Below are 14,832 nucleotides of genomic sequence, written 5' to 3' on the forward strand. Positions count from 1 at the left end.
AATCTAAAATAGAAGCTCCCGGGTGGCCCAAACGATCATGCCAACGTGTAGAAGACAAGACAGCAAAAGTTGATGGTGAATTGGTGGGATATTTGAAGGTGGACAATGGATAAAGAGCACCCCTACTATGACATCTCATGAGAGCCATCCCCGTCCGGAAATCCTTCACAGAAAACCCATAAGGATCAAATTCAACACTTACATAGTTATCAGTAGTAAATTTACGAACCGATATTAAATTCTTTATGAGTTTTGGCGCATGAAGGACATTGTTTAACAATAAAGGAGGGTTCGGGGGAGGCAATTTAGCATGACCACAACCTCGAATTGGAATTGAATTACCATTACCAACAACAATGCCAGTATAACGATTGCTCAAATTAAAATAAGACGAGAGAGTACCTTTTGTGGATGTCATATGGGACGTGGCGCCGGTATCTATATACCAATTCGGATCGGGTTGGTTCAACGTCATCGTGTGCATGGCCGATTCAATATCAGTCAGAGTCCATTGCGTCGGTGGGCCCGCGGCTGCATACGCCTGTTGCTGTGGTCGCGAGCCCAAAATTCCAAGTTAGGCCAGCGACCTTGGGCCAGACGACGAAGATGGCGGCTGCCACTGCTGCTGTGGCCGAGCCTAATGCGTGGTAGGATACGGGCAAGGGGGAGCCCACTGAGGCATCCATCCCCACTTCCACGGTAAGGAGGGCTGTTGCCACTGTTGTTGGTCACCTGAGGGGCGTCTTCCACGGCGTCGGCTGCCACTGCCGTCGCCAGAACCACGGCCACCGCCGTTATTATTCCCGCCGCTAGAGCCACGGTTTTTGTTGTTATTTTTGCTCCGATGATGGTGAGAACGACCAGAATTATCCAGAGGAGTAGAGTCATCAAACTTACGTTTGGAATTAGCCACCATAGCTGCGGGCGAGTCATTATGCATTTCAGCCAACACCTTTTCCTCAAGGCACAAACTTGACCGAGCTTCGTAGAATGATGGAAGAGGCTTACTTTGGCGGATGTAGGTACCTGTCACACCCCATTTTTACCCGGATTAGAGCGGAGTACAACATATTGGAGATTCCTGTTTTTGTTTATTTTAAGGAGTCGCCACCTAATTATTTATGGTGAATTAGGACACCTAAAATTTATTAAAGTTATGTTTAAGGTCTGCGAAACTTAAGGTTCTAGGTAAGGGTTCAATTAGTCTAAAGGGAAGGTATTAGGCACCCTTTAAGACCCATTAACAATGGTTAACCGACCGGACTAAAATTTGATTAGGCTAAGTGTAAATATAGTATTATAGAAAAAAAAGAAAAGTAGTTTTGTAAATATGACTAAAGTTATAGATAAATATATAAGATTGCTATTTAAAATAGAACTTGTAAAATAATAATAATTTGTATAAAAGAGTACTTTTAACGCTATTTTGAAAAATACGACTTATAAATGTTGTTAAGATTTTTAAACGAAAGTGTAATAATAATGTTTAAGATAATACTTGTAGAAAATGTAGTGATTTAACAAGAGTTTAGTTATAAATAAATCAAAAGAAACGGAATGAGTAATATTCATATGTATCCCGAATAGGAATTGCGCCAACTAGCAAATTAAAATGTATTTGTAAAGTTATTGTAAGATTAATATTAATGTTTTAACAAATGTGTATTTCAAGCGTTCTAAGATAAAAGAGTGAATGTTGATTCTTTTTTACTCAAATATATAGTCATGCTATTTAAAAATTATTCCAAATAAATGTTATAGATACTATATAAGTAGTTTAGAACATAACTAGAAGTGAATGTAATTTGTGGAATTAACTACCCATAACTAAACTAAAACCCTTAATGTCACTAAGATTTATCTAAATTAACAAACAACAAAATGTTAGTCATACAAGGTAAACAAGAAATACAACAAAATAAGATAGGAGGAAAGAAGAGCAAATGGAACAGTCCATTTATGGACTGCTGCTGCAGCCTATTTTGCTATTGGGCTTCAGCCCAGAAAGTCCCTTTTTTGTTGTTGTTGTTGTGGGCAGGCTGGTCAAGAAGAGGCCATGTTGGGCTTTTATCCCAACACCAAACACGGAGGAAGACGAGTCCGAGGGACTCGTATGCGATAGTCATGCATAAACACGAAAGAAAAACGATTAGTATACAATCAATAAACAAGGTTTAAACATGTAAAATATAATTCAAAACAAATCAATAGATTATGTATACACTGTGTATAGTCGAGTATATCTCATGTATACACATTCATGAAGAAAAGATTAAGGAAAGCACATGAATATACATTCAGTCATATGCCCAAACCGCCTTGACCAATTTTAAGGAAAGCACTTAATGTTCAGCGGACATAGTCAACGAACAACAACATGGATCAAGTAGAGCATTATGAATCTGATTAAGCATATAGCAAGAAAAAGCAAGCTCTTAGAGAAATCGTAGACATTTGTGGAAGCACTTTCAGGATGCAAGAAAGCAAATACCAATTGTAGAAGGACATAGCAGTTCTATATAAAATTTAGACAGTAAGGCAAACAGATTGAACTACTATGGATGGGTCTTAAGTACAGAATCTAGACAGTCAAACAACCTCTCCAGGTGCTAGTTAACCCATCAAGCATGTTGCCTAAGTGTTCTCGGCAGCTCTGACTAAACAAGATATCCAACCAGCGCAATGTAATCAAACTAATCACTCACACAAGTACACAGATTCCTGCTAGTGCAGGAGTGTAAATAACATACCCTTCTATACTTTACATGAGCTCACATAAATCCAAACAGGCATAATCATGAATTAAACAACTTGATGACCAGCTTACCCTTTTCGGACTCAACAGAAACAGCTGTCATATAAAGTAATACCAAATGAAAAGATTTCACATTATCAAAGGACTTGGATACAACACAAAGGGAAAATGACATGTGTTTCAACCATAGGGGACTGATTTCATCATACGAATTTAAACACAAATATCAATTAGAGTGACATATGCAAATGAGCTTACTAGCACATGAGCAGTCCTAAGTATGCAAGAGAGATGCAGGAGGAAATGCATAAGTGCATGCATATGAAATTCATATCAAAGACCTTAATGACACCAAACAATAATAACCAAATCAAACACATACTCCTTTGAAGGGCAAAGAAGAGTAGTAACAGCAGCTGTAGGCAAAGCAAAAGGGAAGAGGTAACAAACAGCAGTGACAGAATTAGTGCAGGGGGTTGATAAATTTGGGTTGTTAGCAGGGCAAGGCACAAGTAGCAATTATAACATGTGAATTGGCAGAAATTTGCGAGTATAACATGATCTTAAGGTTAAATATGAACTGTAACAATCAAGCAACAAGATTACAGATAACTCCTATTGGTCCTTATGAAAGTTAACTTAAATAATTTTTTAAGCATGATATTGTATCATATCAGTTTCGCAACAGAACAAAGAGAATGAGATCTTGAATCAAACTATAAGTGGAAAATAAGGCAGGATTTAAGCATAATTCATCATAGAGTGCATCTGAGAACACATTTAGACTATAAACTAGGGAGGAAGAGTCCTATTCTATTCCAAACTAACCCATCACAAATGTCAAAAAAGTGAATCATCTAATGTCTTTAAAAGATCACACGAACTATCATTTATTTCTTTGAACAGAAGGGTAAAGAGAAGACGACAAATGAGCATATTGCAGTCACTTGACTAAAAAATGAAGGCTAGAAAGATTCAAATGAAACAGCAAAGTAGAGATTAAAGAGAATGTTTTGGAAATGTGCTCATTTGTTCACTTATAAACAGCAAGGTAAAGCAAAGTAAAACCTTTATCAAAGTAAAGCATTTCTCATTTGATCACACGACAAAAGGGGGGAAAGTAAACAGCGAATTAAGCATATTGATCCAGATCATTCAATCGTGACTCAACCTGAAACTAAACATGATGAAGGAAAACTAACAACAAACAGCTCTGTAAGACAGTGAAACTACGTCACATAAGCACTTAAGCGCGTCCTAGTGGCATGTTAAACTAAATAGCAAATTAGGCATAGAACCACACCACACAAAGGTTCAATTATACAGAGGCGGGAACATTCAATATACTTACATGCACTACATACAGGCATAAACATGCTAATAAAAACTTAAAATTAGCTGAACTGAATTAAGGAATGAGCAGACAGATTCTACTGGTAGCTAAGCTGGAAACTAAACCATATTAAAACACGAATATCATTCAAGTAAGATGCTGGACAACATCTACAAACACATAATCAAACAATACTCAAACTAAACAAATTTGCAAACACCACTGCTTCACTAACTAAAAATAAACTGACACAATCATCTATTAATATTAACAAATATCAAACCAACCTAACAGCTAACTATCGAACCAACGAAACACTTCGACGTATGAAACAAACAGAAAGTACTGAAGCTGCTAATAAACAGATAACGAAGGGAGATTTACCGACCTTTTGTGGGTACAGTGAAGTGGGGCGTCGACGTCGTCGAATCTACGCTCGAACTCGAACGAAATAAACGATGCTTTCGATTAAAACCCAGAATTGATTGTGTGAAAATATGGTGATTTAGAGTAATCCGGCTAAAGTTCACCGGAAAAGTGAAAACTATGGTTGGAAAATGGTGAGTGTCCCTAAACACTGAATCAATTCCTAAACTCCAAAAAAAAAATCCCCCCAAACGTTGAACGATTCCCCCTTCAAAACTGAATCCCCATCATATTTATAGGGTTTCATTTGTGTTAAAATAAAGAGTGGAGCGTATGAGAGAGAGGAGCGGGGGACAGGGGAGAGTGGAGACGACAGGGAATATGGAAGAGATAGGCGTGGGGGGACAAGGGAGAGTGGGAGAGAGCGTGAGACGAAGAAAGAGAGAGAGGTGGAAGTGGAGGGGCGGCGGTTTTTTTTTTAAGGACAAAGAGAGGACGAAGGAGGCGGGTGAGGGAAAAAAGGGAAAAGGATAGGGTTTAGGTTAAAAGGGAAAGTTGGACCGGGTCGGGTCGGGTAATGGGCTGGTCCGTTTGGGTTGGCCTATTAATTTAAATATGGGCTGATAATGTGGGTTGAGTATTAAAATGTGGGCTAATTATTTGGGTATGAAAAAAAATAATATTGTATTTGTATTTTGGGCCATTAATTTGGCTGAAAAATATTAGTCCTTCCTCCGTTATTTAATTATTTTTGGGCTTCTAATTTAATAACTGATACAACATGTACTATGTAAAGACAATAAATGATTAATATGTAAAAGAATAAATATTTTACAAAGTGTTGTCTTGTAATTAATTTAACGATTCCAAACCCGAAAACGAGACGATGACTAACCGTTTGAAATTTGTGATAAAGTAATGCTTATAATGTTTAAAAATAAAAGTTGTGATATTAATAGTAGTAGCAATAAAACATTGTGAAAAATAAAGTATTTAGCTCGTCAGTAAATTTAAAACCCGGGTAAATTAAATAAAAGAGGGACAAAATTGGGTGTCAACAGTACCCACATTCTTGTATGCCTCGGTGAGTCCAGCCACTAGTTGGAGAATGAGGCGGTTGTCAGTCACCGGAGCCCCCACACTCTTAAGTTGATCGTCCAAGGTCTTGAGACGTTGGCAATACGCCGAAGCGTTTGGAAAATCTCGCATCTTGACATGAGAGAAATCATGTTCCAATGCAACGGCACGGGAGTTTTTGTTGTCTTGAAAAAGATTACGAAGGCGATCCCAGGCCTCCTTTGCCTATAGGTCTTTTTCGATGATCGTATGCAATAAGTCAGTGGAGATGGTTGCATACACCCATTGAAGTACCGTGGCATCCAAAGTGGACCACAACTCCTTTTCATCGTCGGTGGTAGGAGCCTTCTCCTTTCCGGTCGACAGAATGTGGAAAAGGACACAGTGAGACCGGGCATGAGGTTTGAATAATTCGGCCCAAGCCGAATAATGATCCGTTTCCATCTCAAGAATGATTGGGATGTGATTCTTGATGTTGGAGACAGCCAAATCAGGATGGAACTTGGTTTCTGCCATTAATGGAAGGCAAGAAAGTGGACGGAAATCGAAGAAGGAGAAGACGTCGGAAAAAGGAGGTATAGGACGTCGAAGAATTAGGGCAGTGGAAGAGAAGGAAAAGAAACCCTAGTATCTGATACCATGAAAGATATTAATTCCGTCATTATTCTCCTTGATTGAGTTGGTAAATATACCATAGTTACAATTTTCTATTAGGATACAAACTATACTAACCTAAAATAGAAGATTTACAAAATATTTTTTTACTACGTATTTACACTATTTATCAAATTTGGTCAATCTATAAATTTGAGTTGCCATGCACAAAAGTTTTAAAACTAACAACAGCTAGGCAAGATGAGAACCGATGGCCTCTCTTAGGAAGTTGAGGCGCTTGACCAGACTGTAGGAAAGAATAGGAAGAGAATATTTTTCTTAGAGAATGCTCAAGTTGTATTAGGCTACTTAAGGCCACTTGAGATGATTACAATCATCAATTACATCTCTATTTATACTACTTAAAAACACAATTCAAAAGTATTGCACAAATAACTAGATACATGTATCACAATTCACTAGATACATGTATCACAAACTTTTAAAAGATTTCTTGAAAAACTAAGAGATAATATTGAAAGACAAAATGATATTCTTGAAACAATAAAGAACTCCTAAAAAACATAAAAGTCAAGGATAGTATCCTTGTGAATGCATTAATTCCAACATTCCCCCTTAATGCATTTGCTTGACAACTCCAATGCGTTCTCGAAGATAGCAAAACTTTTCTCTAGGAAGTGCTTTGGTGAAGATGTCAGCAAGTTGTTCTCCTGTCTAGCAATAATGTAACTGAATTTCACATTTCTTTTGTGCTTCTCAGATAAAATGGTACTTGATGGAAATATGCTTCGATCTTTCATGGTTGACCGGATTCTTGGCAATGGCAATCGCTGATTTGTTATCGCAAAACAAAACGGTCCCTTCTTTTTATTTTTCACCAATATCTTCAAGAATTCTCCTAAGCCAAATAGCTTGAGAAGTAGCCTTAGCTGTTGAGACATATTCTGCTTCGGCAGTGGATTGAGCAACAACACTTTGCTTTTTTGACAACCAAGAACAAATGCTTGAACCAAATAAGAAAGCATAACCAGACGTACTCTTCATGTCATCTATACTTCCAGCCCAGTCACTATCAGAATAGCCAATTAAGTCCAAATCTCCATCAAATTTTTACATTATACCATAATCCATTGCTCCTTGCAAGTAGCGTAGAACACGCTTTGCAGCTCCAAAATGCACTTGGCTTGGTTCTTGCATGAATCTGGATAACAAACTAGCAGCAAACATAATGTCAGGTCTTGTTGAAGTAAGATATAGCAGGCTTCCAATCAAGCTCCTGTAAAGTGAGCTATTAGCTTTCTTTGCTCCATCATCTTTTCTGAATTTCTCATTTGCTGCTAATGGTATGGCCACGGGCCTGCAATCCATCATTTTAAATTTTTGAAGAATACTTTTAGTATACTTCTTTTGAGAAATAAAAATTCCTTCTTTCACTTGAGAAACTTCAATGCCCAAGAAATAATGTAGCAACCCAAGATCACTCATTTCATAGGTTTGCATTAGGGGTGTTCATGGTTCAGTTTAGGTCGGTTATTGGTTAAAACCAACCAAACCAATTTAGTCGGTTTTTAAATGTCTAAAACCATAACCAAACCAAGTAAAATAATAACCACCGGTTTGGTTATTGCCGGTTTGGTTCGGTTTGGTTCGGTTTTTCGGTTTATGATTAGCCGTGACAATTCAAATATTCTCTCTCTACATTCTTCAAATTTCTTATGAAGCTTTTTTTTTTCCTCATGGCCCACTAGGGTGAACTTTGCTGCATATTGAGGGAAAGACACGCTGTTGGCAAATCAGGTGGACCAAACTTGCAACGCAGTTTAGATTCAAAAGAACAAGTCAAACAGAGGTTTCAAAATACAAACAACCCTTATGCTTACGACTTATTAGAGTTGGGCTTGGATTGTTGTACATATTCTTTTAAGACATGGGCCTTAAAAATAAGTAGACCAAAATTAAATTAATAATTAAAAGGTATAAAATATCTTAATTATTTTTGAAAAGCTAATATTATACATATAAATAATTATAAATTTTATGTATATAATTATCGGTTTGGTTCGGTTATTTTTTACTATAACCATAACCAAACCAAATATTATCGGTTTTTCAAATTTAAAACCAAACCAAACCAAACTAAACCAAATGTCGGTTATTTTATTCGGTTTGGTTAAATTTTCGGTTTGGTTTTGGTTTTAACCAAAACTGTGAACAGTCCTAGTTTGCATCATATCTTGCTTGAATTTCTGCATCATCTTCAGAACATTTCCTGTAAAAATCAGATCATCCACATAGAGGCAAACAAAGACAATGATGCCATGTTCTTGCTTCACATACAAAGTGGCTTCGCTTTTACTTCTCTGAAAATCATTTTTCAGAAAGTATGTATCAATTTCATTGTACCAAGCTCTTGGCGCTTGCTTCAGCCCATAAAGAGCCTTTTTTAGCCTGTACACCTTCTCTTCTCCCCCTTGAACAAAAAATCCTTGAGGTTGCTCAACATAAATTTCTTCATCAAGTTTTCCATTTAGAAATGCAGACTTAACATCAAGTTGAAAAATCTTCCATTTCTTTTGTGCAGCAACAGCAATCAAGGTTCTAATTGTCTCAAGAAGTGCAACTGGAGAGAAAGTTTCATAGAAATCAATACCTGGCTTTTGAGTGAAACCTCTAGCAACCAACCTTGCTTTGTGCTTTGAATTTCTCCTTCTTGATTGAGTTTGATTTTGTAAATCCATTGTAGACTTACAACTTCTCTTTCTTTGGGTACATCCACAAGCTCCCAAGTATTATTTTTCTCAATCATCTGAATTTCTTCTACCATGGCTGTCTTCCTTACATCATGCTTTATTGCCTCCTCATAATTTTCTGGCTCAATACAGGCAAAGTTGCATCTTTGATAGATGTCACTCAACATTCTTGTTCCTCTAGGAGGTGGTTCTTCATCTTCTGGATCTGAGATTTATCCCTATTGAGGGACATCTTCCGCTTCCTCTCCTCTTCTTGACTTGGCACATTTAAAGAAATGATAGAAGTATTCTCCACCTTTTTATCTTTCCAATTCCATGCTGTTTTTTCATCAAAAATGACATCTCTACTAACAACAAGTCTGTTAGTTTTGACATCGAGAAGCCTATAGCCTTTTGTCACATCACTAAAACCAAGAAATATACATTTTTTACTCTTTTCATCCAATTTTGTTCTTTTTTCAGCAGGTATATGAGCATAACAAATACACCCGAAAATTTTAAAATGACTTACAGAAGGTTGCATTCCACTCCAAGCTTCAACTGGTTTCTTATCCTTCAATGCCTTTGACGGGCACCTATTGAGGATGTGCACTGCTGTATGTACTGCTTGTGCCCAAAAATATTTTGGCAGCCCTTTTTCATTCATCATCATTCTGGCCATTTCAACAATGGTTCTGTTTCTCCTTTCTGATACACCATTTTGTTGAGGAGTGTACCCTGCGGTAAGTTGCTTCTCAATGCCTTCATTTTTGCAGTATTCTTCAAATTCTCGACTTGTGTATTCACCTCCTCTGTCACTGCGAATGGTTTTGATGCTACAGCCTTTTTGCTTCTCAACAAAGGCTTTAAATCTCTTGAATGTAGCAAATGTTTCTGACTTTTCTTTCAAGAAATAAACCCAAGTCATTCTTGAAAATCATCAATAAAAATTAGAAAGTACCTTTGGCTTCCCTGAGATGGAGTCTTCATTGGTCCACAAATGTTTGTATGGATTAGTTCCAAAAGTACACTTGCTCTCCAAGACTTCCCTTTTGGAAAAGACTTTCTATGTTGCTTTCCCATAATACAACTTTCACTTGGATCCACCTCAATATGTATCTCAGGAAGGCTTGCAACATGTCTTTTTGTTTCAAAAGCTTCAAACCATGAAAATTCAAGTGACAAAACCTTTTGTGCCAAATGAATCATCTACAACTTCATTTTTGAATGCATTGTAATGAAGTTGTAAAGGAAAGTTTCTTTTTATCATATTTACTTCAACAATGACTTGATTTGGCTCAATTTTATCATAAATTCTACAACAATTATCTCTAAACACAAGAGAATAACCATTTTCCATGAGCTAACCAACACTAAGCAAATTTTCTTCCAAGTCAGGAACATAACGGACATCATGAATTTGCTTACCGCTCCCTTTTCTGTTGATCGAAATGGTACCTCTACCTTTTGCATCAATTAAGGCTCCATTCCCCATTCTCACTTTAGAAGTGATGTTGCAATTAATTGAGAGGAATGCTTTTTCATCTCCAGTCATATGATTGGTACAACTGCTATCAACATACCATTCATTGCTTTTTGCTGAAGCATTAGATTGAGAAGCGTAGAAAAGGTTTTCTTCCTCTTTTCCTTCACAGAAATTTACTTACTCCTGTTGCTTGTGCCTGCAGTCCTTCTCAATATGGCCAAACTTTTTACAAAAGTTACATTGGGGCTTGCCTTTGTGCCAACATTTTTCTGCATTATGATTAGTCTTTTTGCAAATTTTACAAAAAAGACTAGTACTTTTCTCACCTTTTTCTTCAACCTTCTTAGTAGAGCTATCACGATCCTGCTTCTTTTTTGGATTGTACTTCTTTTTTTGTTGATTCTTTGAGAAATTTTGAGAATTATCATTGGTTCTGGACTGGAAAGCCGTCTCTGTGGTTGATTCTCACGAAAAAATCTTCGCTTCTCGTGTGCACGGAACGATCCAACTAGCTCTTTGATGGAAAGCTTAGAAAGATCTTTCGTCTCCTCAGTGATAGCAACAATATACTCATACTTTTCTGTGACACTAATTAGAATCTTTTCCACAACTTGTTGGTCAGAAATTTCATCACCATGATTTCTCATTTCATTAACAATATTCATGACTCTTGTACAATATTCATCGATTTTTTCAGATTCTATCATCTTCAAATTTTGAAACTCACTTCTAAGAGTTTGAAGATTGATAGTGTGTACCTTTTCGTCACCATACACCTCAGCTTCCAGAGACTCCCAAGCTTGCTTTGCAGTCTCACAAGTAGCAATTTTTGCAAAAAAATGCTCTTGAGACTCCCATTTGAATTTGGCTCAAAGCCTTTGCATCTTGACGACGCTTAGCCTCAAGATTTTTCATCTCTGCTACTGAAAGTTCACCATCGTCTTCTGGCTCTTCATAGCCATTTGCAACAATAGTCCACAAACCTTCAGCTTTTAGATAAGTTCTCATTCTTATCTTCCAGTATTCAAAGTCATTTTCATAAAAAAAATGGAGTAAGAACAACTGAAGAATCAGCACCATCATTTGTTTTAGATGCCATAAATTTTTTTTCTTCACCTAACCCCAAATTAAGAACAAAAACTGCTCTTGATACCAATTTGTAGGAAAGAATAGGAAGAGAATGTTTTTCTTAGAGAATGCTCAAGTTGTATTAGGCTACTTAAGGCCACTTGAGATGATTACAATCATCAATTACATCTCTAATTATACTACTTAAAAAAACAATTCAAAAGTCTTGCACAAATAACTAGATACATGTATCACAATTCACTAGATACATGTATCACAAACTTTTAGAAGATTTCTTGAAAATCTAAGAGATAATATTGAAAGACAAAATGATATTCTTGAAACAATAAAGAACTCCTAGAAAACATAAAAGCCAAGGATAGTATCCTTGTGAATGCATTAATAATTCCAACACAGACTAGCTAAGAGACAATTCTGTCTTATTTAGCATATATTATGTTTCTATATATTGATTATATATACATACCTTGTAAACATTTCTGACGAAGCGGTATCCTGTGACACGGCTTAAGCCAAGGGGTACCCGCCCCTCGCTCTAAAGCAAGGTGGGATAATCAATAGGAGACAAACATCATGGCCACTGTGTAAAATGTAGAGTTGCTGGGAATAAACAACTACAGTAGGTAGTTAGTTTAATTTGCAAGTTGATCTTTGAAAAATGTTAGATCTGAGTTGATATAAAAAAATGTAGGAAGGTAGTTAGGTTTGCATGGAAGTTGCGTTTTTGAAAATTAAAAAAGAATCAATAGTTTTGACTCTCTTTAAAACTACTGTGTTTTTTGTTGATAAGGAGATTTAAAACAACATTGAGAGTCGAGAAGGAAAACATCATGGCTAGTTTTCATATTCCAACAATTGATGTTTCTCCATTTTTCAGATCAGAGGAAAACGAAGAAGGCAAAAAGAAGGCTATGGAGCAAATAGGAGAAGCCTGTGTTAACTATGGCTTCTTCCAAATTGCGAATCATGAAATTCCTTTGGACGTGTTGAGCAGAACCATGAATATGTTCAAGACCTTCTTTGCTTGTTCAGATGAAGATAAACTCTTTGCGCCTGCTGCTTACTTGAAAAGTACACAGCATTCAGCTGGGATTTATGAGCACTTCGTGTTTGATATTGCATGCTCTAGCTTCCATATCTGCCCCAAAAATCCACCTCATTTCAAGTAAGTCCTCCTATTCCAATGTGAAAACTAATTAAATCAATTTATATATATAACTATATAATAGAAACTGTGCCATCACCCTATTATCTCTCAATTGCATCTCGAATTACTGTTTCTAGTATACTCGATCGTATAAGAACTAGTACAAGTTTGAAATGAACTTGCATTTTCACCTTTTTCAAAATATGTAAGAATGTCTTTGTGGTTTAAATATATGTGTTTGATATTCTTAGACAAGTTTTGGAGGAGATGTTTTCCCACTTCACCAAATTAGGAGGTGTGTTGGAGGGCATCATAAGTGAGTGTTTGGGTCTCCCTCATAAATTCCTTCCAAACTACAACAATGATCGTTCTCAGGATTCCCTGATGGGCCTCCACTACTTTCCAGCAACAAAAGCTGAGAACTTAGGAAAACCTGCACACCAACATCCTGGCTGCTTCACCATTGTCTACCAGGATGAAGTTGGAGGCCTTCAAGTGCACAAAGATGGCCAGTGGATCCCTATAGCGCCTTCCAAAGACAAACTAGTTGTTAACATTGGCGATGTTATTCAGGTAATTAAATATAATTCGGCTGCTGGTTAATATCACAGTTATCATTATCCCAAAATTTGAGGAATCACCTTTGGTTTTTTGTTGACATTAAAAAGGTGCTAAGCAACAATAAATTCAAGAGTGCAACTCACAGGGTGGTGAGACCAAGAGAAATAAACCGTTACTCGTACGCATACTTCTATAACGTGCAAGGGGATAAGTGGGTTGAGCCATTGCCGCAGTTCACAAAGGAAATTGGAGAGTCGCCCAAGTACAGAGGATTTGTCTTCGAAGAATATGCACAGTTGAGACACAGAAACAGGACTCATCCACCAGCTAGACCTGAAGATCTCATCCATATAACCCACTACTCAATTTCTAATTAGAGGAGAATTGAAGTCTATCTGACCAAGGATTTTTTTCTCTATGTGGAAAGAAACATAGAAATAATATGTATCACATCACTTCTAACATGTACGTTAAAGCGTGTGACTGGTTTATACTGTCAGAGAATACACAATTTTTTTTCTTAATTATGTCTTCAATACATCGCTCATTGTACAAGCTTGATTCTTTGAAGAGGAATCCTCAATTTATAGCTATGTGTCTCGCCACTGTTTGTTGTTGCTAATTCAAAATACTCAAATTGCAGATACTGCAATCTTGTTTCTTTCTTTCCTTTTTTCTTTTTTGAATAACGTCAAGTACTCATGCATATTGTTTACTCTAGTTTTAGATACCAAAGCGTCTGTTTTAATAAACTTTAACTCCCTATTAAAGCCAGATGGAATCTAGAGTATTGAGATTTTTTCTAAACAAATCCTAGATAATGCTAAAAAAATATATAAGACAAATGAGAAAGAGTAATAGATGAGATCTAACACACAGCAAATTATGATACTAGTAAAATGTGACGAAATCACGTGAAGATAACAAATTAAAGGCTCCATGTGAGCTGTTAGGTGGTTATGTCCGTCTCTATGGTTCCGCAAAGCGAGTTAAATTATTTGATTTAATTAATCTCTAACTATCCTTTTTTTATAAACATAGTCATCAGGGAGCCAAGCTAATCATCAACCAGGAACGCACATACAAAAAGCCACAGTTTTGTGTGTAATTTTATACTAATAAGATTCGTCTTAGCCATCTCACCAACCAAATTATTCAAAATATTCCTCTGTAAGAAAGGCTCTGTCCAAATAATTTAACTACGTTTCATCGTCATTGCCTGGGAAATCTATGTTTACTATCGCCAGTTAGCTATGAAAAATAGCAACAACAAAAATATTGCTGGATTCTTCTTTGTGAGTTTGAGATCTAAAGCAAGTTGAGAGTCAGTTTGAATACAAACATCATCGAGAGTTGCTGGAAATGAACAACTACGCAAGGAGGAAGTAGTTGGTTTATAACTTTTAAGAAATAGCAAAGTCATTTTCACTGCTATATAATAGCAATACAACATCTCGATTTGTAGAGACGGATCTAAAATTTAAATTTGACGGGTTCAACTTATCAGAATTTTAGAACTAAAGTCATTCGATTTTTATAATTTATGGGTTCAGATCTAAAACTAGTTGAAATTTTAGTGAGTTTTAAATATGAATTTATTTCAGAGTTAAAAATGCTGGGCTTGAGTTGATAGGGAAAAAGAAGTGTAGGAAGGTAAAGGTAGTAGGTTTGCAA

General features: G+C 36.5%; 1 protein-coding gene across 3 annotated transcripts in view; it reads left to right on the plus strand.

The window, feature by feature from the left end:
- The window catches only part of LOC132632960 (protein DMR6-LIKE OXYGENASE 2-like), a 30,175-nt gene extending 16,428 nt beyond the window's left edge, over positions 1 to 13,747 (plus strand). For 2 of the 3 annotated variants that reach the window (XM_060349117.1, XM_060349116.1), the window contains exons 2-4: positions 12,328 to 12,615; positions 12,849 to 13,170; positions 13,266 to 13,747. In XM_060349117.1, coding sequence (XP_060205100.1) covers positions 12,362 to 12,615; positions 12,849 to 13,170; positions 13,266 to 13,535 — 846 coding nt within the window. In that variant the 5' untranslated portion in view covers positions 12,328 to 12,361 and the 3' untranslated portion in view covers positions 13,536 to 13,747. Of the gene's footprint in view, positions 1 to 10,396; positions 12,616 to 12,848; positions 13,171 to 13,265 lie in introns of those variants that run through there. The other variant, XM_060349115.1, reaches the window with a different exon arrangement.
- The last annotated feature ends 1,085 nt before the right edge of the window (positions 13,748 to 14,832 follow it).

The sequence above is a fragment of the Lycium barbarum genome, chromosome 3 (genome assembly GCF_019175385.1).
Source record: "Lycium barbarum isolate Lr01 chromosome 3, ASM1917538v2, whole genome shotgun sequence".
NCBI lineage: Eukaryota > Viridiplantae > Streptophyta > Magnoliopsida > Solanales > Solanaceae > Lycium > Lycium barbarum.